Source organism: Aristolochia californica, unplaced genomic scaffold (assembly GCF_029961685.1).
Source record: "Aristolochia californica isolate CCGP_79_NKW_82.1479 unplaced genomic scaffold, dmAriCali1.0.hap1 SCAF_5, whole genome shotgun sequence".
Lineage (NCBI taxonomy): Eukaryota > Viridiplantae > Streptophyta > Magnoliopsida > Piperales > Aristolochiaceae > Aristolochia > Aristolochia californica.
Window position 1 is genome coordinate 43,009,551 of NW_027182214.1, and position 21,002 is coordinate 43,030,552.

Genomic DNA, 21,002 nt, shown 5'->3' on the forward strand with positions numbered 1-21,002 from the left:
AACATTGCAAGAAAGTGTCATCTAAGCAAATGAGGTGAAATTCAGGTTCAAGTTAAGTGATTAAAAACCCCAACCCGACCCAAGAACCATATAAGGCTTAATATGACCTTTTTTTGCCTTTACTTCTTTCTCGTGTGATCATGCTTGAAACAAGTGATGAAGTAATTTCCAAACTACACTTGTTCAACTCGTTGAGACCAGAGAGGCCATGGCGACGCTCTCTAGTAAGAGTGATCCAGTAAATTCACAGGCTTCGTTCACGAAATGCAGATTTGATATACGAAGGAGATTAATGATATCAGATCATATAATTCCAATAATCGAAGGATCGTCCGTTGCATAAGAATAAAACATATCACCGCACAATAAATTTGAGCAATTGCGGGAGATGATACTAGAGAGAAAAAAGATTCATGAATTCGCTGATCAATAACCAAACAAAGAGAGTAATGAGGAGCTAAAGGGTCGGAACTCCGGTGGGCAATGACCGAGCGGCCGCCACCTCATTTCTTGGCGAAAAGACCACCAAAGCCTCCGTTCTTCTTCTTCGGGGGAGCAACCGAGTTCTTCCTTGTCCCGCCGTTCTTCTCCTCCACTTTCTTCAAGACCGGATCGGTTTCGTAGAACTGGTCTTCTTTCTGTAAGCCTCCGATGATCCAATCGAGAAGGCTCTTCTCGTCTGCGCTGCCGCTGGCGCCTTTGGCAGCCGTCGGGGCGTAGACTCTTCCTGGAACCGCCGGAGCCAAAGCAAAGGTAAAGGAAGTCATGTCTCTGTTTCTCCTACCCTTTCTGGGCTATTTTCCTACCCCCTCTCTCTCTCTCAGCTTTCTGGTTGGAGATGATTGGAAGGCGGATGAAGTTGGTGTAATATATATAGCTCGCGGTGTCTGGGGCGGAAGGAGGATCTTCGGATGGAGGATGAGAAGAAAAAGATCGAAACGATCTGGCGGTCGATGAGGCAAGAGGGCAGGACTGGTTACAGGAGAGCGTTTCCAGCACGAGTTCGCCACAAGTGGCTTATCGTGAAGCTCATCTTCCTTTCTTTTTGTCGATTTACTTGCTTATGAAAAAACCATAAAAGGAATAAACGTGGAAAGGAAAAGGCCAAGGCGTTTCAGTGGTGGATGAGGTCTGTACTTCTCTTCCGCATTCTGGCCTTTAATTTGACACGTGGCATCTGATGAGATTGTTACATGTGGCAAGGCCATTTTTTTTCATAAGATTGTAGAAAGACAAGTTTTCTTCTCATGTAAGTTTTCTTCGTATGAGTTCATGTGACAAAGCCAAGTCTTTTACTTAAGATCATGAAGTATAACATGTTAAAAATCAACCCCAGCCCTATAAAGGGGCCTAGCCCGTTTGAGCTCATCACTTCTGTTTTAATTTCAGAAGCGTGTAGATAACAGTGTGTGGGGAAACATAAACATTAAGTTGAAAAATAGAAACAGAGAAGAAAAAAAAAGGGGGGAAATAGAGCTTGGGTCTGGATTTCTAGATCTGGGTGGTGGTGTGCTGCTGTGTAAAAAGAGAGAAAGGTTTCCGAGTGGTCAGAACGACGCTGCAGAGAGAGGCCGTGGGACTCGTCGCTGCGGGAAACAGAAGAGATCTCTCGGGACGACGCTGCTGAACAGAGAGGGTTCAGTGGGCTCGACGCTGCTGTGAGATACAATGGGACTCAACGTTGCAGTTGCAGGACTGATTACCGTTGCTGGCAACAACAATGACAGCACTACAACAGTAAGTAAAAATTGTTATTCTCTGTGATTAAATGTAATTATGGGTTTATTGATTTGAGAGTGTTGTAAATAATTTTTATAAGAAATTTTCTCCATATATAAGAATCATGTTACAGTCTCTAAACGTAGTCAGATTTAGGCGAACCATGCTAAAATTGGTGTCTTTGTGTCTGTTATTTACTCAACATAACATAGCCAACTCCTTTTCTTACTTATGCTACGTGTCAAATGACATGTGACTTCATGACACCATGTTCTTTGCACTATTGTTTAAACCATTAGTCAAAATATTTGACTTTGACTACTTGTCTCTTGTCGATTAAGGTATGTGCATGACTTTAACCATTAGGTGGATTGCATGATCTCGACCATCACCAATCCATGTTTGTGATGTGGACCTCATGTAATAATTACGAATTTAGTACATTAAGGAATCACATGCAACACATGCCTCATGTATCACATGCATCACCTGAAGAGAGCCCCTAAAGTAGCTGCACTACTAGGGATGCATGATGATGCGTTCACCAGCAAAGTGGATAATTTGTTCAGATGCGAGGGGAATAAAAAGGAGGGGGGGGGGGGGGGGGGGGAAGTGCAATTTGAAACGTTGCGTGAAGATTGAAGAGAGAAGTGAAACGGAAACTAATCCTCTTGCTGCTACCTGTATGAAAGCATATCTAGAGCAATGGAGTTCATGCATTTTGGAGATCAATAAAGAATAAAAGCATCGTTTCATGATTCAACCCTACAGGACAGCTTTCATGATGTGTACTTCTGTGAGTTCTCTCATTCTTAACCCTAAGTCTGCTCTTTCTTCCAGTTTCGTTCTATACTTTTGACAAAGGAATCTGATCTGTTAAGAGCTCAAACGCAGATCTAAGAGCGGACAGTCGTTCCCGACGAAGCCATGCGAGAAGACGGTCTCCCTCCTCGACGACCACACCTTCTCCGCTTCTTCGCAGGAATGCACTGGAAATAGCTGCAGTGTCTCCAATGCCTTCTCTCTCCCCGCAATCTGATGTGCTTCAGGGCAATCTGAAAAGCGCGAAGAAAATAATTAAAATGAAGTGATGCAGATCAAAGAGCGGAACATGGCTGAAGAAATTAAATAAATCGACTAGGTTTGTCTATTTTAACGTACGTTTTGGAGCTAAATCTAGTTCACGAACGGAGATCCTCCTTTTCTTTTGCCTCTCCCTGGCTTTATGGTTCTGGAACCAGTAAAAGACGTTTTTGCTCTCGATCTTGCCGTAAAAGCTGAGCTGAGAGGAGATCTTCTGGATCTGATCTGTGTTTGGAGTTCTGAGTCCAGATCTGAACAGATCGGTCAGAACTTTAACTTGTTCCGCTGTCGGGTTCCACCGACCGCATTTCCCACCTCCTTTGATGCAAAAACCTGACATTCCCTCGTCCATATCCAATCTTCCACTTCTCCTTCTCTGATCGGCTTCTCTTTCTGGTGCTCTGAACAGAAAGGATAGGAGCCTATGCAAGCAAGCTATATAATAAGGAGGAGATGTCTTTACTTTCCGGAGTTCCGATTTGTTTATCTCAGAGACGATCGTGGTTTTTTGTGCTGTGAGAGAGAAGGCCATGCAGAAAAGCTGCCACAGTCCAACGTTTCGTTCGGCGAGCAGACATTTCCAAGTATTTTAGTGTCGCTTTGCTGTCTTTAACAAGATCGAAGTGAATACTTTTCGACCGCCGGAACATAGGAGTCTGGACCTGAAATTATGATCCAAATCAATGCAGGAATGCTGGACTATGGAGTATGAAGTCGTCCACTATTCCACTCCTCCCTTATGACTGAGATCGTCACCTCCATTAATCCTTTCCATCTTGGATGCCGAACAGACATCTCTTACACCAGAGAAGAGAGATGACAACATGACATTTATTAAATGTGCAAGCAATAGGTCCGTCATCTTTTGAACGAGGCGATGCCATTCTTATCAGTTAGCAGAATCCATGTTCTTGATTTCAAATCAGTTCAGATTTCAGAGGTCAGAGAAATTCAAAGCCCCGGGACCACCTCTCTGTCATGGTCGTCACCGATTTCAACTCCATTAATGACATCCAAAAGTGCTTACTGAGATCGAACCCAGCCTTTCAACTTGATTAGTCGAATTGAAGAATCGCAAGGTCAGTACTTACGTCCCACTTTTAAATTAAGCGAGAGTTTTTTAATTGAAACATGAAAGAAGAACTGAACTGATCAGAGTTTCTGAAGCTTAAGAGAATCTGAGATGACTTTCTGCCGTAATTAATAAGTGCACCAGGCATGTCGGATTCTTCACTAACTTTAGATCCTATCCTCTCTTTCTTAATAAGTTTAAGCACGGAAAATCCGTCCTGCGTGCTTGAACAATTCCCGAAGCATATTCTTCTTGTTTGTCTAATTGAACGCCCAATTCAGATTATAAAATGCCACAAAAGTTGTAGAATCTGTACATGTCGAGACTTGATGGAGAACCCAATATGGGGTCCCCCTACCTGTATCTTTGACTTCCATGGAGAGAGACAGGGAGAAGCATCGACATCCGAAGTGGGGATTAGGAAATAAATTTAGAACGAAGAGAGACAACATTAGGGACAGAGAACAAGAGACACACCTCATGGAGAAGAGAGAGCTGGGGGCAAATTATTTTCTCAAACTGGGATTAAAGAAATGTGTCGGAGACGAAAAGTGAATCGGGTAAAGCGTGTCGTGACGGAGAGGAGTGTCGTTTGCGTCTTCTGGCAGTGGAATCCTGGGAAGAGACTTTTGCCACTGTCTTGGATTGCGAGAGAGGTGAGATTGCGAGGAGGAATAGATTAATAGCACGCGTGAATTCAAGGCGGCTTCCAGCTTTCTTCTGTCTTTCTCCCTTGTCATCATCCCCGTCGGACTTGGATGAACTTCGATATGGCTGCAGGCTTGAAGCGGTCGGAAGACCGATTTTGGATAGGCTCCACGAGGTTTTGAAATCTCTGGGTCTCTTTTCTTGTTTTATTTTTCTGTGAATCAGGAGTGACAAGGTGGAGGGAGTTACTGTGAACAGCAATGCATTCTCATCTTTCGTATAGATGGTTAGTTTCAGTGAGACGACGATATGTTAACCTGGTGCTTTATATAATATGTTACATATAATTTCCTTAATTTAATTTTTAATAATATTTTTAGTCCATTGTGGATCCTTCGTTTAATTTTGTCTAAGTATTTGTTTGTCCAAAAAAGAAAGAAATACCAGTATAATTACCAAATATTTTAATGATTTGTGATACATAGTATTTTTAATGGCACTAGACCCTCATAATTAATAATATTAATTTTTCTTATTTTTAAAATTATTCATCAACTACTAGTTAATACATAATTACTCTATTAATTACTTCCTTGCATACTAATAATGTGAGTATTTTTTACAACCTAGACCCACATAATTAATAATATTCATTTTCCTTATTTTAAAATTATTTATCAATTAATAATTAATACACGATTACTCTATTAATTGATTTAATTTCTAATACTTATAATCATATATGTATACAATAATGTATTAATCATTAATTATTTATTAGTCTAATAGTTATAGTCTTATAGAAATTATTTAATTAGGTAACACATAATCTAATAATTATAGTCTAATTTTCTATTAGCTATAGATTTATTGTAAGTTAAGTTACAATTAGTAACTATAATAATTATCAATAAGTATTGTCATTAATATTTATCAATAATTATTTCCCTAAATTAATTATTAGTATTAAGCTAATATTATTACTAAGTAGTAATAACCTAATCATGCTATTATTGATGTCTATATTACTAATATTACTATTAAATTGTAATAATTGACATATTTAATAATTACTATTACACTATTACTACTTAATAATTATTAAGCTAAAACTTCTATTAAGTATTAAATAATGGGTTCTAGTCCAAGCATGTTTTTTCTTTAGTCTTGCATAAAACAGTTTAGAATCGTGGTCAAGATTGGGATAGTAGTCTGAAATATAATTTAGACTACCTAAAAATCTTTGCAATCGTGTTTTATGAGGAATTTCATCAAGGAATTTGAAACAACTTGGGGAATAACCCAAGTGTCAGAAAATTTGATTTTCTCCCAAGATATCATTCAGGGAGTGGCAACATTTTCACTCAGTAAATCTGTTTAAATAATAACAGTTTTATCAAATTCAGGAAATCTTTGTACTTTGGGAGCCAAGGTATTCATTACCTTGAAATTGATGCGTATAGTTTCTGATCCACGTAAAAAGTTATATCCTTGGGTTAGAAGTCTGAGCTGTAATGCTTCCATTAAATTTCTATCTGTAACATAAACGGTGAGATTAGGATAAACATTGAAATAAACCAAACTTCGATTGAGACTGGTTTCAATGACACCTATGAGGGAAGGTTTCCGATCTAAATTGCTTGAAGGCAGGTATTTATGCTTAAAAAAGTTAAAGGTTTGAATGCAATTTGAATGTATCCAATATGCATATATTTAAAATAATTAAGATAATTTCTTAAATTCTCTAACTCTAATAATTTTAGAGTTGTATCTTAGGCATCAATATTGATAGTTTTTCCATGGTTTTGATTCACATGGGAGAAGTAAGGGTAAAAGTTTCATTATTATATATTGAACTAGGTTTGAAAGACAGAATTATCCAATCATTCAACTTTTATTGTAAAATAAATTCAAATAGCTATGAATTTTTAAACGAACTTCTATTTCTAGCCAAACTCATGATTGTGCTAGTATGAATTCTCTATAAGTAGCCTAGTTAGGAGTTTTGATATCATCATAAAAATTATAGTAGTGAAGCCACAGAAAGCTAGATCATTCTTTTTCTTATCGTCTTAACTTCATCATACACGTTAGTCAACGAATTTACAAGGGAATACTCAGCCTTTCACGCCTACCCCGACTTCACATGGCTTAACTCCAACGTGACTTGGTGACACTCCCATGGTAAAGAGAAGAAATAATCAAAAGAAAGATTTATTTCCTATTTTTCACATAATCTAATATATCATAATTACATTGTTTCTCCTGCTAGCATGCTTATAGAAGCATTCAATGCTTAGCCTTTAACCATAATGGCTCTGATACCATAAAAGAAAGGATCACCTACTACTATTATACAAATTAGAATAACTCAATGCATGAACAAACAAATACTTAAACTCTCAAACTTTTGTTTTAAATCTAAAAAAGAAATTTATAGAAGAATGACTTACAAGCATACACGACAACCTTGGAGACAACTTTAGACTATTTTCAAGTGATACCATACAGGTTGATGGGTTCCATATTTATAGACATATGAACCTTACAGGTTAAGAAAGGAGAAGAAAAGTAACTTGATGTATTTAATAATTTTTAACATCTACCAAAAACATTACAACACGTGTTTCAATAATTATGCACTATTAAAAATTTTCAAGATCTTATGTGATCTTTTGAACTTCAAGATAAGAATCTTTGAAAACTTTTTCATCGATAAGATGTCATTCGTTTTTTTTAACCAAAAGCTACCAGTTGTCCAAGAAGACTTTAAGTCATTGTTGATGTGATGGTTGACATGATATTTCAGGGAATCTACTTTTTTGAGTGTGATTACTTTTATTTTATTTTTTCCCACAATTTGGGTATGCTAGATGTCATGGGGTCCAACATAATTTGAGAAGTCTTCTAATCAAGATTGAATAAAAAATTTATGATGTTTCTATTTTGATAGGCCATTGTCTGCAAGATAATTATTTCTTTTTAGCCTTGGTTTGGATTTTATGAATTATTGCATCCCAATAGTCATCAACATAAGCATCCTCTTCTTCATGCTGCGTGTCTGGGGTTGAACTACAATCTTCATAGTGATCTTCAATTTCACCATCATTGCCGTCTTTGGAAAAACCATAGGCAGATATACATATTATCTTCTTTATAATTTTGTTAAATTCAGTTAAAAATGACTCCTTAATTGAGTCCAAGGTTTCGATGAGAAACTCATTTTCAAAGATGGCTAAAGTTTTGCCTTTAATTTATGCTTTGATAATTTCAAAGACCGACATATTGGTTTTTTCCACATATTTGGGAGTTAGATTTTCAAACCGGAGGATAGCAGACTTAATTTTGCTTTCCATTATGGGAAATCTATTCTACCATCTAACATAAAAAAATTATTACAAAATTGGCAGTTGTAATTCATTAAAAGTAATTTTCAATTCCAATTCCCATATCCAAGGAATAGAAAATTCCATAAAGAAAAGGAAAGTGTCCAATCCTTTTATAATGGATTTTATACATGCATTTTTGTTCATTTGATCTTCTTGGTGTTGATGCTTGGTGGTTGCTCTCTATTCTTTTTATCTTAGCTACTTCAGTTTTCCTTCTTGATGGTATTTTTTCCTCCTTATGTGTTTATGCTTTTCTTTTTTATTTTTGCCTTGTTTTCCTTATGCCACTTCTCACTATTGCTCTATTTTTTTTTTCATTCTCCAAGTGCATGCTATGATTTTGTTCCCCTTTCCTTTTCCTCTCTCTTATATTTGCATATACAGGCTCTGATCCTTTCTCCCTCACATTCTTTTATGTTTCTCTTTCCTACTATCTGTTTGTCCTTTCTATTAATTTTTTTAATGGGTTTGAAGAGGGCATTCTGCTTCCTTTAGGAGGTCACTCCCACCTATTCATTCGTCTTTGTCGTCCTGTCTTTTCTCTCTTCAACTGTTAACACTTTCAAGGACAAAGATTAGAACTAAGATTTGCTGGTCTTCGCTTCCAACAGGTAAGTTCTTTTCCTCTGTTTAATTTATCATCCAAGGACAAGAATCCATGGGAATAGAGTTGAATTTCAATACCCATTGACCGATTTTTAAGTAACGGATTTCAATTCTAAGTTCATAAGATCGAGAATGAGTTTCCAAAAATCCGACTCGCTACCAGGAAACTGAAGCTGAAAACCAAGAGGACGGGAGAGCAAGGCACAGTAATCATGGATTTGAAGGAAGTTCTATGCATGAATGGAGGAGAAGGAGACGCCAGCTACGCTAAAGACGCTTTTTTCGTGGTACCTTTACTTTCGCTAGCTTCAAAGTTCCTTCTGTCAAATGAAAATTTGCTCAGTCCAACTCTTAATTTTTTCGTGTTTTTCGTTATATAGAGAAAGGTGAATTCTATCACAAAACCCTTGATAGAGAAGGCGATCCGTGACCTATGCCACGACAAAAATTTCTCAAATGAGGTCTTCAGCATAGCCGATTTGGCATCCTCTTCCGGTCCGAGCACCTTGTCTGTCATCTCCGGGATTGTCAAGGTCGTCGCAGAGATAAGTCGTGAAGCCAATTGGCGGTTGCCTGAATTTCGGCTTAGCTTGAATGATCTTCCTATGAATGATTTCAATTCTGTTTTTCGGAATTTGGCTCCATTTCATGAGATGCTGAAGAGGGTGACGGGAGAAGAGGGTTTGTCATGTTTTGTAGCAGGTGTTCCTGGGTCTTTTTATGGGAGGCTTTTTCCTAGGGAGAACTTGCATTTCGTTCGAGCTTCTTACTGTATCCAATGGCTGTCTCGGGTAAGTAGCTTTTCTTACGGGAGGATTGAGGTCAATTGGATTTGCTGAATCAATGAATTTTGATGCCGGAGGTCGTAATATCAGAATGCCTTATTTTCCCCTGGTTCTATCACAAAGTGCCTGCTTTATATATAGAATACTTGTTTGATCCAGAGCAGTGAATCATTTGAAACTTGCAAGATTGATCGATGAAGAAATTAAGTTATAACAATCCGTTCCCAATTATTCTGACGGGAACTTTTTATTGCTTCTGCTAATTACTTATAATATTGTTTCTTTGTCAAGGGCAAGAATAACTCTCTGTCGCAGGTTACTCCATTCTCAATGAAACTAGTTTGTTGTTTAAGGGAAAAGAGAACCAATTTTCCATGTTTGCTATACTCTGATGAAAATCTGGGTGGTTCTTCAAGTATCAGATATATTGCTAGTAATTACTTGTTTCAAAACTGGCATAAAAGCAAACAATAACACAAGAATCATTCCTGGTGTTACATTTTCTCTCTCTGGAGCCTTCTCTTTATCTTCGTGGGTCATCATTTCTGATACGTAGTTAATTAAGTAATGAGATTTTGTTTTTCTTGGTATCATTAACCATTGGCTGCTGTGGAACTCACTGAAGGTCCCCTCTGGACTGAGAACAGAAGAAGGCCTGCCGCTGAACAAGGGAAAGATTTACATATCAAAGACGAGCCCTCCTGGTGTTTGGGAAGCCTATCTGAAGCAATTCCAAAGGAATTTCTCATTGTTTCTGAAGCACAGATCAGAGGAGATTATTCCTGACGGCAGAATGGTAGTAGTGTTTCATGGGAGGCCAACAACAGACCCAACAAGTAAGGAGGCGACTTATCCCTGGGAACTAATGGCAGAGGTTCTCTCTAAGATGGTTCAAGAGGTATCCAAGAATGAAGAAGCTGCTCTCTTCTGTATTCCCATGTTTCAAATTGGTCGAGAAAGCATCAGAAAATCCTACCTATTGAATTTCTTTGTTTGTGCAGGGGATTGTCGGGAAGGAGAAGCTGGACTCTTTCAACATGCCCTACTATACCCCATCTTCAGAGGAAGTCGTAGATGAAATACACAAGGAAGGGTCCTTTGCAATTGAATGTATAGAAATCTTTTCGCTGGATACAAGGTCTGAAGGGGAGGATGATAATGTTGGAATTGGAGAAAAGATCGCCAACAAAGTGAGATCATTTTCTGAGCCCGTAATTGCGAACCATTTCGGGGAAGAACTCATGGATAATCTGTACCTCAAGCTTGCCCACATTCTGGAGGATTCAGCATCGGAAATAAACATGGTTACCAGCATCTTCATTGCGTTGAGGAGAAGGAAGAGGGATGGATCTTGAGGACTAATTTTGCTGTGAGAGTGATACGGAGTGGTAGCAAACTAATTATGGCTTGCCAATATCTTACTTCTATACCCAAAAAAGTATTTGAGAGTGCCCAAATCTTTGATTTGAAAATATTTTTGAAGGTATATTTTAATCTCAGCTTAGTTATGCAAGCTTTATCATCTATAGAGACAATGATGTCACTCTTTTTAAAATAAATACCGACTTATCTAAGTCGTTTCTACGAAAACTACATTTCAAGGCCACACAAATTTCGTAAGCAGAGTCACAAAAGATCACCCAATTGCACATGAGATTCCATGCTAATGAGGAGCCATGATATAACTTTTTGAGTTTCCAGATCTCCAATCAACTGATAAAATTGTAGACATAGCAGACGAATGAGATGGAATGGCGGAAGAAAGGGAAGAACATGTTACTAAAAGATCGACCTATTAGCGAATGCGCAACTTGGCATAGAGGCTCCGTTTATGATACCTCATTTAGCTGTGCATCCCAGAAGAATTACACAGGTGACATGGGATGATAGGTATCTAGCACTCTCACCAGATTCATCTTCCTCTGAAACCGCCCACAGGAGAGCGATGCTTCTTTCTTCTATGTTTGGTTTAACCTCCGTGCGCTGTCCTAACTTTGTTTTACGGTCCTGTCTTCACTCTTCCCTCGGTTCAGCATCAGGAGTCATTAATGTATGCTCTCCCAATTAACGAAGCAACTCTGAACAGCTGAGTGGATCCGGCGTTCGTTATCCGCTGGTAAACCAAGGAAATAGTGCAATTAACGATTACTAGTTTCTGTTTGTTTCAAGCTAATCTGACAGAAGAGGATCTTTCATTCTTTATTTCACTGCTCCGAATGATTTTTATGCTGGGTGAGTTCCTATCTATCGATTGACGATACAATGAAATCTTGAGAAGTTGAAAGAAAGATCATCTTCCGGTATAAATTACAAAAGATTTATAATTTTTTTTTATTTTCTCATTCAATGTTTTTTTATTTACAGCAAGAGTACTCTGTAACCTCATTTTGTAGATTAAAAGAAAATTTAAAAACGGAGCAAACAGACTCAGAATTAAGACGAAAATTGAAAAAAAAAAAAAAAAACAGAGACACGACGAATGAAGACGACAGTCCCCTTGTAACTGAAGCCGAGCGACTCCCTAATGAAAGAACACACGATTAAGTTGATAGAAGACCTGAAATACCATCAAGGTCTCTTGGATGGACGTAGACGCGGAGGCCATTTTTCATGAAGAGCGTCAGTGACATCTTTTGCTCCACCTTGTGGCCGGGGACAGCTTCCAAACGGTGGCGGAGCAGAATAGACGACGCCACCGACTTCATCTGTAAGTAGGCTAAGTCCTTACCGAGACAGATTCTGGGCCCTGCATTGAACGCCATGAATCTGTAACCGTCCTTTTGCAGCTCCAAGCGAGTCCCGTCTTGTGATAGCCACCGCTCTGGCCGGAACTCCAGGCAATCCTCTCCCCATATTGACTTCATTCTGCCAACCGAGTATATGGAGTATGTTATAGATGAACCCGCTGGTACGGCAGTTCCGTCTGGTAACACATCGTCGGACACGACGTACTTGGAGTCCTCGGGCACCGAAGGGTATAGTCGCAGAGTTTCCGTCAATGCAGCTTTCATGTAGACGAGACCATCTAGTTCTTCGTAGCTTAAAGGCTCCGCCACCCATTTTTCCCGGTCTCCGCCGCGGGTCTCCTTTAGAACCTTCGAAATTTCCTCGATTAACTTGTTTTCTACTCGACGGTTTTGCGTGAGCAGCCAGAAGAACCAGCTGAGCGCGACGGAAGATGTGTCTCGTCCGGCGAGCACGAAGTTGAGCGCGATGCGACGGAGAACGGAACTTGGGAAGAATTTCCCGTTGGCGTCACGTTTTTTCAGAAATCTCGAGAGGAGGTCATCTGATGGAGTGAGCTTTCTTGCGGCGATGGCCTCGGTCATGTAATCGTCGACGACCTTCATGCTCTTCTTCAACTTCCATTCGGCTCCAAGACCCAAAAACTTCTTCAACTGCCACATGATCTGGGGGTAGAGGAATCGTTGGAGGGTTGACTCGGTTGCGGAATCGAAGGCGGTGGAGAACCGGTTCTCCGGCAGCTGGAGAGAAAGGGTCTCGGGGTCTTTACCGAAAGTTAGGCCGCAGATATTGTCAAATGTAAGCCGCAGGAGAAGGTCCTGCAGATCGACGGAGATTCTATATTGCTGTGCTTTGGCCAAAATACTCCATAACCGCAGCTTAACGGAACGATGTACCCACCTGGTCATGGCCTGGCGGAGAGTCCGGGTGGTGAACTCCAGAGCAGCCGTCTTCCGTTGAATGAGCCACGTCTCGCCGTCGCTGTTGAAGATGCCCTGACCCAGAAGATCGTGAAAGGCAGCTTGCCAGGCCGGTCCCTTGGGATAATTCTCGAAGCGGGATCGAAGAACATGCTCCAGGTTCTTGGGATTGCATGTAACAGTGAAGAGACCCTGTTTCCTTGAGACAAAGGGGAGAGCGAGAATGCAAGTCTGATACGTGAGTGAACTAGTCTTCCTCAGGTTCGCCGCGATCCAATCATGCATATGGGCTCTATTCGTGATCAGACACGGAAGGCTGCCGACGACCGGCCATACTGTCGGACCTGTGAGCGTCCTCGCTAAGAACCAGAACCAAACGAGATAAACTCCGGTGATTCCGACTCCAACGAGGACGAAAGTTAAGGCTTCCATTTCTGGAACAAAAAATAAGAGGGAAAAGACCCTTGATCAGTGTGGATTTTGCAACACATGAAGCGGACCATTTATATTAGATAGTAGAGCTTCCACAAAGAAGGTGTAGGAAGGGTGGTTGAGAAATTAGGGTTTGCGGGTTTAGTCACGAAAGCAAAAGGGAGCCGGGAGTTTCCAGTGTTCATGCTTTCCTGTTTTTCTTTCGTGATGACATGAAAGAAGAGACGTTCGAAGTGCTTCGTGCACACGAAAGGGAGTAGGAATCTGGGTTAGTTTTCTCTTCTTGACTGAATGTAGAATGGGGGGAATTATTAGCAGCCAACAGATCAGGCAAAACAGAGCTTGGACGATCCGCCAAATGCCCTGAAAATAAAGATAAATCTCCAAGTTCAATTCCTTTCAGAAATCTGTTTTTGGCTAGGCATTCTGGATCTTCAAGAACCAGAAGGGATCATTTTATCGGCAACTCGGAAGAGCTTTCCATGGTAAATCAACATGGAACAACTGATGTTCTTTCAATGGCGATATGAATAATTCATTGAAAAAGTTCATCTTCTGTTATTTGTATTTGATAAAACAAATTCAACTTATGGAAGATATCAACGACGTGATTCTATCCACAATAGACAAGAAACATCGTGGTGTCTGAAAGCAAGAACAGAAACCGAGACCGTAAAACCATGAACGAACAATTGAAAGTTGGTAGGAAATTGTTTACCCACATTGACAATACGGCAAGGTAGGGTTGCTTGAACAGCTCGAATCCAAATAGAAAAAAGATGACGAAGATTACTAAGTATGACAAGATTGAGAAGAAACTCGAACATAAGAGATTTTTTCCCTTAGGAGAAAAAATGGATTAATCTCACCTGATAACCATAAGACCTCCCGGCTAAGAAATTTGACGTTTGCATGGGAAGAATATCGAGATCTGTTGAGAAAGTCAACGAATTTGTAATGTCTCCTTCAATTGAATCAAGATTTCAAAAAATACATTTCTCCTATTTTTACAAGATCAGGTTTTTTACATAAAATGTTTTTCTTTTCGTACTCAGACACAATGTATAGACCACTATTGAAACCATTTGCTCTAAAAGATCGAGAGAAGGCACAACATGAATATTAAAGACAGGCAGCCAATTCCAACAACCACATTTGAAACGTTGCACTAAAACGAAGCAAAAACAACATATATATAGTTGGCTGCAAGTAAAATTTTAGAATGCTATAGTACATTCTAGCCATAACATTGGCTACTTTGTGTCCATGACCACAATATACATTCATGAATGCATGTCAATGTCCCAATTGTCTCATAATATATAAAGAAAATTTTCCATTTTGTCCTTTGTTCTTATCTATTTAATGCACAAAAAACATAAGAGCTAAGAATATATAAAAAACAAGTAAGAATCTTATTTTATAAAAACAATATTTACATGTATATATTATAGAAATTAATTTTAATAATTAATTTTAATAAAAAAATTACTAAAAAATGTTTCAAATTATTTGTTATAGATTACGATAGGTTTATTTTTAAACAAATTGATAAGTTTCAACTTTAAATGAACATTAGTAGAAGTTCTCTACAACTTCTGGAAACATCTCCGAAATCTCAAAGAGATGTTAAGGATAAGAAGAGATTTAGTTTCAGCATTTCGATATTGATTTACTAACCTTAATACTAGCTTATTATAGTTAAAGGGTAAATAGATCTATAACCCTGTGAAAATAGCTTATAACTACATGATTAATTTTTTATTTTTTTTTAGTTCGAGTAAAGCCTTAATCCAATGGCCAAAATCATTAACCCTAACCCCTTACCAATTAGGGCCTTAGATTAAACCGTTCGAAGTTCATATTATCGACCAATAATTACTTAGGTTGAGTTATTAATGACATTTCATTTCAAAATCTCTTCCATTTGATAAAATTTACTACTTAAATCACAATTTACAAGACTAAATGATTAATGAAGAAACATAATTTAAATTATTATGAAAAAGATTGTCTATGCATACCTCCATCAAAACGTTTCGAGTACTCGTATGACTATATATTAATTGTTTGCATGAGCTGAGCTACTTGACAATGAGCAACTAAAGCTGTATAAAATTTAGCTATTTTCATAGTAGTTAATCTGTTTGTCACATACCCAAGGATGTTCTTGCAACGCATGTTGCATACAGTTTGTGGATACTGATTTCTATAGGGAATTTAACCAAAATAACCATTTAAAACCACTTATTTTGAAAAACAACGATGTCATCAAAATATTTTGAAAAATACCTAACATTGACTGGTCCACTACATATGTGTACACTCAAAGGCGACACGTAGGCTTTGACTGCTTACATGTCGCCATGTCATCAGTGCAATGAAGTTAGATTAACATGTCATCTGTCATGTCATTATTTTGCCACATCATCTGCCATGTCATTAAATAAAAATTTTGAATATTTTTTAAAATAATAATAATAATAAAATACACTTTTTATTTCCCCGCTCATCTTTCTCCTGTCCTCTCCTCTCCCCCTCTCGTCCCTTCTCCTCTCGACGCCGCCGCTCGACCTCGACCTCCTCTTCTCTCCCCTCTAGTAGTGCCTGTTGTCGCCGCTCCCCACCGCTCAGCCTCACCCTCGCCCTCGACGCCCCCCTCTCAATTAAAAAATTAAAATATATTTTAAATCGATAATAAAATATGTCAAATTAGTAAGAGTAAGATTTTTAAATTAATTAGTATATTTATTTTATTTTTAATTATTTTAAATATAAGGTAATAAAAAGTCTTCGATAAATTTGAAAAAAATGTATTGATAAATTTGATTTTAAAACTCAAAACTAAAATTTTCAAAAATTTTAATTAAAATATTTTTTAAATCGATAATAAAAAGGTGTTAAATAGGTAAGAGTAAGATTTTTTATAACTTATTATTTTAAATATAAGGTAATAAAAAGTGTACCGGTACATTTATTTTTTAAACTCAAGTAAAATTTTCATATTTTTTCAGTTAATAAATATTTTTAATTGATAATAAAAGGTGTTGTAAGATTTTTAATTAACTAATATATATTTTTAATAATTTATTATTTTTTAAATAATTTGATAAAATTATACAAATAAATTGTATTTTTAAACTCTAAAATAATTTTTTTGTAAATATTTTTAATTTTTAAATATTAATATTATAAATTTTTAAATATTTTAAATTTATAAATATTTATAAATTTATAAATATTTTAAATTTATAAATATTTTAAATTTATAAATATTTTAAATTTTTAAATATTTTTAATTTATAAATATTTTTAATTAACTAATATATATTTTTAAATAATGTGATAAAATTATACAAATAAATTGTATTTTTAAACTCTAAAATAATTTTTTTATATGTTTTTTTAATTTTTAAATATTTTTAATTTTAAATATTTGTATTTTCTAAATATTTTAAATCTAATTCGTATACTTTTTAATTTTTTATTTTAAAAAATATAAAGTAATAAAAAGTGTAACGATAAATTTTTTTAATTAATAAATATTTTTATGGATATTAAATGGTGTTAAATAAGTAAGAGTTAATTTTTTAATTGTTTATTAGATTTTTTATAATTTATTATTTAAGATATAAGGTAATAAAAAGTGCATTTATTTATTTATTTATTTAAAATTATTCAATTTTTTATTTTATGACATGGCAGTTTACATAGCAGATGACATGGTGAAATAATAACATGACAGACGACGTGTTCATCTAACTTCACTACAGTGATGATGTGGTGACATGTAGGCTGTCAAAGTTTACATGTCACCTTTGACTGCACACATGTGCAGTGGACCGGTCAAATTGGGTAGTTTCAAAATATTTTGATGACGACGTTGTTTTCCAAAATAAGTTATATTAAATGATTATTTTGGTTAAATTCCCATTTCTATATATATTGACTGTTTCGATTTTAATATCTTGGTTTTAAATTTTGATTGTCTGTGTTTTAGAATCTATATATATTGACTGTTCCCATTTCTATATACATTGTGATGGACTAGAATCTGTCTTGCTTGGCAGGTAAACATGAGCATCCCTATCCTTCCCATGTCGGCTGAGTTTGATTGGAATCCTGCTACTGTTGGCCTGATCCTGTCGTCTTTCTTTTGGGGTTACCTTCTGACTCAGGTTTGCCGCCATTAATTACTATAACCTTTCCAATTTATCTTTTCAGACAAATGGAGACTATGTAGTTTCCATATGTAATAGTCATTTGATTTTCATAATCTTTCTCATGCAGCAAAACTGTTCCCCTTTCAGGTTCTTGTGTCTGTTCAAGTTTGATAAAATTTTTTACTCTTTCTTAAATGAAACCAAATGAATTTAAAAACAGTAAAGCTGTTTTAATTTACAAAGCATCCAGTTCATTTCTAATCTTCAGTGAAATGGCTTCTGATTTATAATTTAAAATGGTAGATTGCTGGAGGAATATGGCAGACACAGTCGGTGGCAAAGCTTGTACTGGGATTTGGAGTTGTTTGGTGGTCAATTGCAACAGTTTTTACACCTATAGCTGCTAAGCTTGGTTTGCCTTTCCTACTTGCCACTCGTGCCTTCATGGGAATCGGTGAGGTTGGTGCCTTGCTTCTATGACCTTCTGGCTTTATAGAAATAGTAGATGTACTTTGTAAATCTGCCATCAGAGTAGAGGAAGATTCAGATGAACAGAAGCAATCAAGGAATTTAGACAACTTTCAACATTAGTGAAATAAACCAATTTTTACTGTTGTTCTTACTTGATAGAGGATGATATGGTTTTGAAGCTTCAAATTTGAGTTCTGTAACAACAGATGCATCTATGATCTGTCAAATGACATTCCTTTTCATGTACAACAATTAAAAGAGGAAAAGGATTCACCACCGTGAGAGTTACATTCCCTGTCCATTCTCTTTTGACCTCTATTATTGGAATATTGTATAAGAAAATTTTGGGTTACTGTTATTGCAGAAATTTTTACAAACGACCTTTTATTAATAATTTTGAGAAGTTACAGATTTTCTCAGTTCACTTTGTCTAGGATATGAACTTGACTCTACAGCTAGCCTTTGTTTGCTACAGTGGATTTATTGGTTTCATTCTATTTTGGTCTGAATCTGACATTGTCTTATCAGGGTGTTGCCATGCCTGCCATGAATAATATTCTGTCAAAATAGGTTCCAGTAGTTGAGAGAAGCAGATCCCTGGCTCTAGTTTACAGTGGAATGTACCTTGGTTCTGTATCAGGGCTGGCATTTTCACCATTTCGGATTCATAAATTTGGCTGGCCATCAGTCTTTTACTCTTTTGGCTCTCTTGGAATTGTTTAGTTTGCAGCATAGCTAAGTAAGGTACCTTTTTACTGTTAATTTTCTAATTTTAACTATATCTCCTCTGTTTTAGTGTTGCATTTTCTTACTCTTCTTTGCTAAGTTTTAAAGCTTATCACTAATTATCCCCCTGTAAATTATACTGTAGGTATATAGTTCACCCCTAGAGGATCCAGAACTTCGGCCAGAAGAAAGAGAACTGATGATCTCTGGTAATATTTCTAAGGAGCCTGTCCAAGGCCCCGGTCTGGGCCCTAATAATCTTCTCACTGTTGATGAATCCATAGATTAAAACATGCAGTTCTGGAACTGTGTACAGTAGGGTATGTGCTGAGATTGTACACTTTCCTCCTGGTTCGTAAATATTTCTGGTGAGAAATTCACTTGGACTCATCAGAAAAATCTGAACCAGCTGGAGTATGACTTTCCTCAAAACCCTTGTAAGGAAACAGTGTCAAAAAATCCTTTTGGTATCGTATATTCAATTTCATAATACACTTTCCTCCTCTGATTTCTCGGGAGACAACTCATGCCAACAAACAGTTCATTTATGAATATGAACACGAGCTGTCAAATAACAATTTGAATATTCAACAGGGAACTGATGCTTTCTCACAGTCCGGTCTGTATTCCAATCATCAAGATATTGGTCCTCGATATGCTGTAAGTAACTGCCTAAACACTGGGTTTCTCCACTGCTTTGATTTCAAATACTGGTCCAATGGAAATATTTGAATTGTTTATTCTGGAAGCCACAATTTAAATCTTCAATTCACAACATCAACAACAAGGTCTCTTTGTATTAGCCAATAATGGCTTCTTTAATTGTGCAGGGAGTAGTGTTGGGCTTATCAAACACTGCTGGTGTTTTAGCAGGTGTCTTTGGGACAGCTCTAACTGGCTACATCTTACAGCATGGTGTTTTCTTTCATCTAGAATTTGACATTTCCCTCCTCCAGGAATGTGATAAAGAGAATCATAATCAACCAGGAAAGAGTTCTAACTGATACCAGAAAATAATGAATAGGGAAATGTGGATGAGTTCATATTACATGTTACAATCACTCAATTTGATGATAATCAAGAAGATGACATAAACTCCACTACACGGTGGGAATCTCTTCCCAATGAGAATTTCATCATAATGTTCAAACATCAAATACATTGGTGCAACCTTGGTGTTTCAGTAACTTCTGATGGATTGAAAACTTGTACAGGTTCTTGGGATGATATCTTCAAGGTTTCAGTTGGCCTCTATCTGGCTGGAACTATGGTGTGGAATCTCTTCTCAACTGGTCAGAAAATCCTAGACTGATAGTTGAAGCAGCCGAATTTCAGTGGACAGATAAGAAGCACTCGGACCTGAACTGGGAGACTGGAGAAAGAAACAGAGCAAGCAGAGAAGAACCTGACGCTGGTTGCTGGGGGAAAACAGATTTTAGAGAAAGCTAAACCCTCTAACGCACGGCACAGAAATTAGCTGTATTCATTTTATTCAACATCATTCGAAGCTACAGAAAGATATTGAGAGCCTTGATTGGCGGATTCCGCCTTGGGACAACGTCATGATTCATGAAAACCAGAGTTGTGAGAGCTGAAAACCAGAGCACAACACCTTTGAGGCATTCTGCTGTATACAGTGTACCCAAACTATACTTTATTTTTCTCTACGTACTTGTATGGCAGGAGTTGTTCCATTGCCAAGGCATTCTTCACATAATCAATTGCTCAGACACCATCTTCTTCACCATTTCGCATCGAGCTCTCTTCATTATCAGCCCAAAGATAATAAAAATGTAATTTCCGTACCAGCCCAGAACACATAAGGGGCCAAAGGATCCTCCTGGACTGAATTCTCCAACTGAGCAACTTCTTTTTTTCATTTGCGAAACAAAGAGCAGGGAAGGGTTAATCCATATCCTTATTCTAAATGTTTAAAGTACTCGATTGAATGGTTGATTCACGGCAAAGTCCACTGACTGGCATGATGCTGAGGAGCTTCACGAGCGACTGAAACAGTGATTACTGGACCAGATAACACGTATTCAGAAACGTAACTTGTTAGTTGAGCCATTATTAGGTAGTTTTCCATTAGATGTAGTAATAGTGGGACAGTTTCAACTGTCCATCAATTCCAACTTCTACTCTTTTGATGGTAAAGAGAGTTCAATGAGTTGTACGTAAAAACATGTTCTGGTCTAACAAAGAAGTTTTTTACTCCGTAAATTGCACTTTGGATAGACTAA

At 37.2% G+C, this 21,002-nt stretch overlaps 3 protein-coding genes and 1 pseudogene across 4 annotated transcripts; 2 read left to right on the forward strand and 2 right to left on the reverse strand.

The window, feature by feature from the left end:
• Positions 1-2,595: 2,595 nt before the first annotated feature.
• LOC137965384 (WUSCHEL-related homeobox 5-like) lies at positions 2,596-3,334 on the reverse strand. Its single transcript, XM_068811682.1, has 2 exons — positions 2,881-3,334; positions 2,596-2,774 (listed from the first exon to the last, which is right to left on the reverse strand). Exons 1-2 carry the CDS (start codon positions 3,332-3,334, stop codon positions 2,596-2,598), a joined length of 633 nt encoding a protein of 210 aa, XP_068667783.1.
• Positions 3,335-8,348: 5,014 nt separating this feature from the next.
• On the forward strand, positions 8,349-10,877 carry LOC137966323 (probable methyltransferase ICS2). 2 transcript variants are annotated; one of them, XM_068812905.1, is made up of 5 exons: positions 8,349-8,522; positions 8,635-8,804; positions 8,898-9,308; positions 9,928-10,200; positions 10,304-10,877. In XM_068812905.1, the coding sequence occupies exons 2-5, from the start codon at positions 8,730-8,732 to the stop codon at positions 10,655-10,657; spliced, it is 1,113 nt and encodes a 370-aa protein (XP_068669006.1). In that variant the 5' UTR covers positions 8,349-8,522; positions 8,635-8,729; the 3' UTR covers positions 10,658-10,877. The 2 variants fall into 2 exon arrangements, with proteins under 2 accessions (XP_068669006.1, XP_068669005.1); XM_068812904.1 differs by having other exon boundaries at positions 8,681-8,804.
• Positions 10,878-11,842: 965 nt separating this feature from the next.
• LOC137965385 (cytochrome P450 86A1-like) lies at positions 11,843-13,399 on the reverse strand. Its single transcript, XM_068811683.1, has one exon. The coding sequence runs from the start codon at positions 13,397-13,399 to the stop codon at positions 11,843-11,845; it is 1,557 nt and encodes a 518-aa protein (XP_068667784.1).
• Positions 13,400-17,472: 4,073 nt separating this feature from the next.
• On the forward strand, positions 17,473-20,071 carry LOC137965386 (probable anion transporter 1, chloroplastic; annotated as a pseudogene).
• Positions 20,072-21,002: the final 931 nt, after the last annotated feature.

What these genes read in the sequence shown, in the direction of transcription:
- LOC137966323 (XM_068812905.1), top strand. Translation starts at nt 8,730, where the DNA reads ATGGATTTGAAGGAAGTTCTATGCATGAATGGAGGAGAAGGAGACGCC. An exon ending in CTAAAGACGCTTTTTTCGTG is followed by an intron (nt 8,805 to 8,897) that starts GTACCTTTACTT and finishes TTCGTTATATAG; the next exon opens with AGAAAGGTGAATTCTATCAC. An exon ending in GTATCCAATGGCTGTCTCGG is followed by an intron (nt 9,309 to 9,927) that starts GTAAGTAGCTTT and finishes AACTCACTGAAG; the next exon opens with GTCCCCTCTGGACTGAGAAC.
- LOC137965384 (XM_068811682.1), bottom strand. Translation starts at nt 3,334, where the DNA reads ATGGCCTTCTCTCTCACAGCACAAAAAACCACGATCGTCTCTGAGATA. An exon ending in ACTAGATTTAGCTCCAAAAC is followed by an intron (nt 2,775 to 2,880) that starts GTACGTTAAAAT and finishes CGCGCTTTTCAG; the next exon opens with ATTGCCCTGAAGCACATCAG.
- LOC137965385 (XM_068811683.1), bottom strand. Translation starts at nt 13,399, where the DNA reads ATGGAAGCCTTAACTTTCGTCCTCGTTGGAGTCGGAATCACCGGAGTT.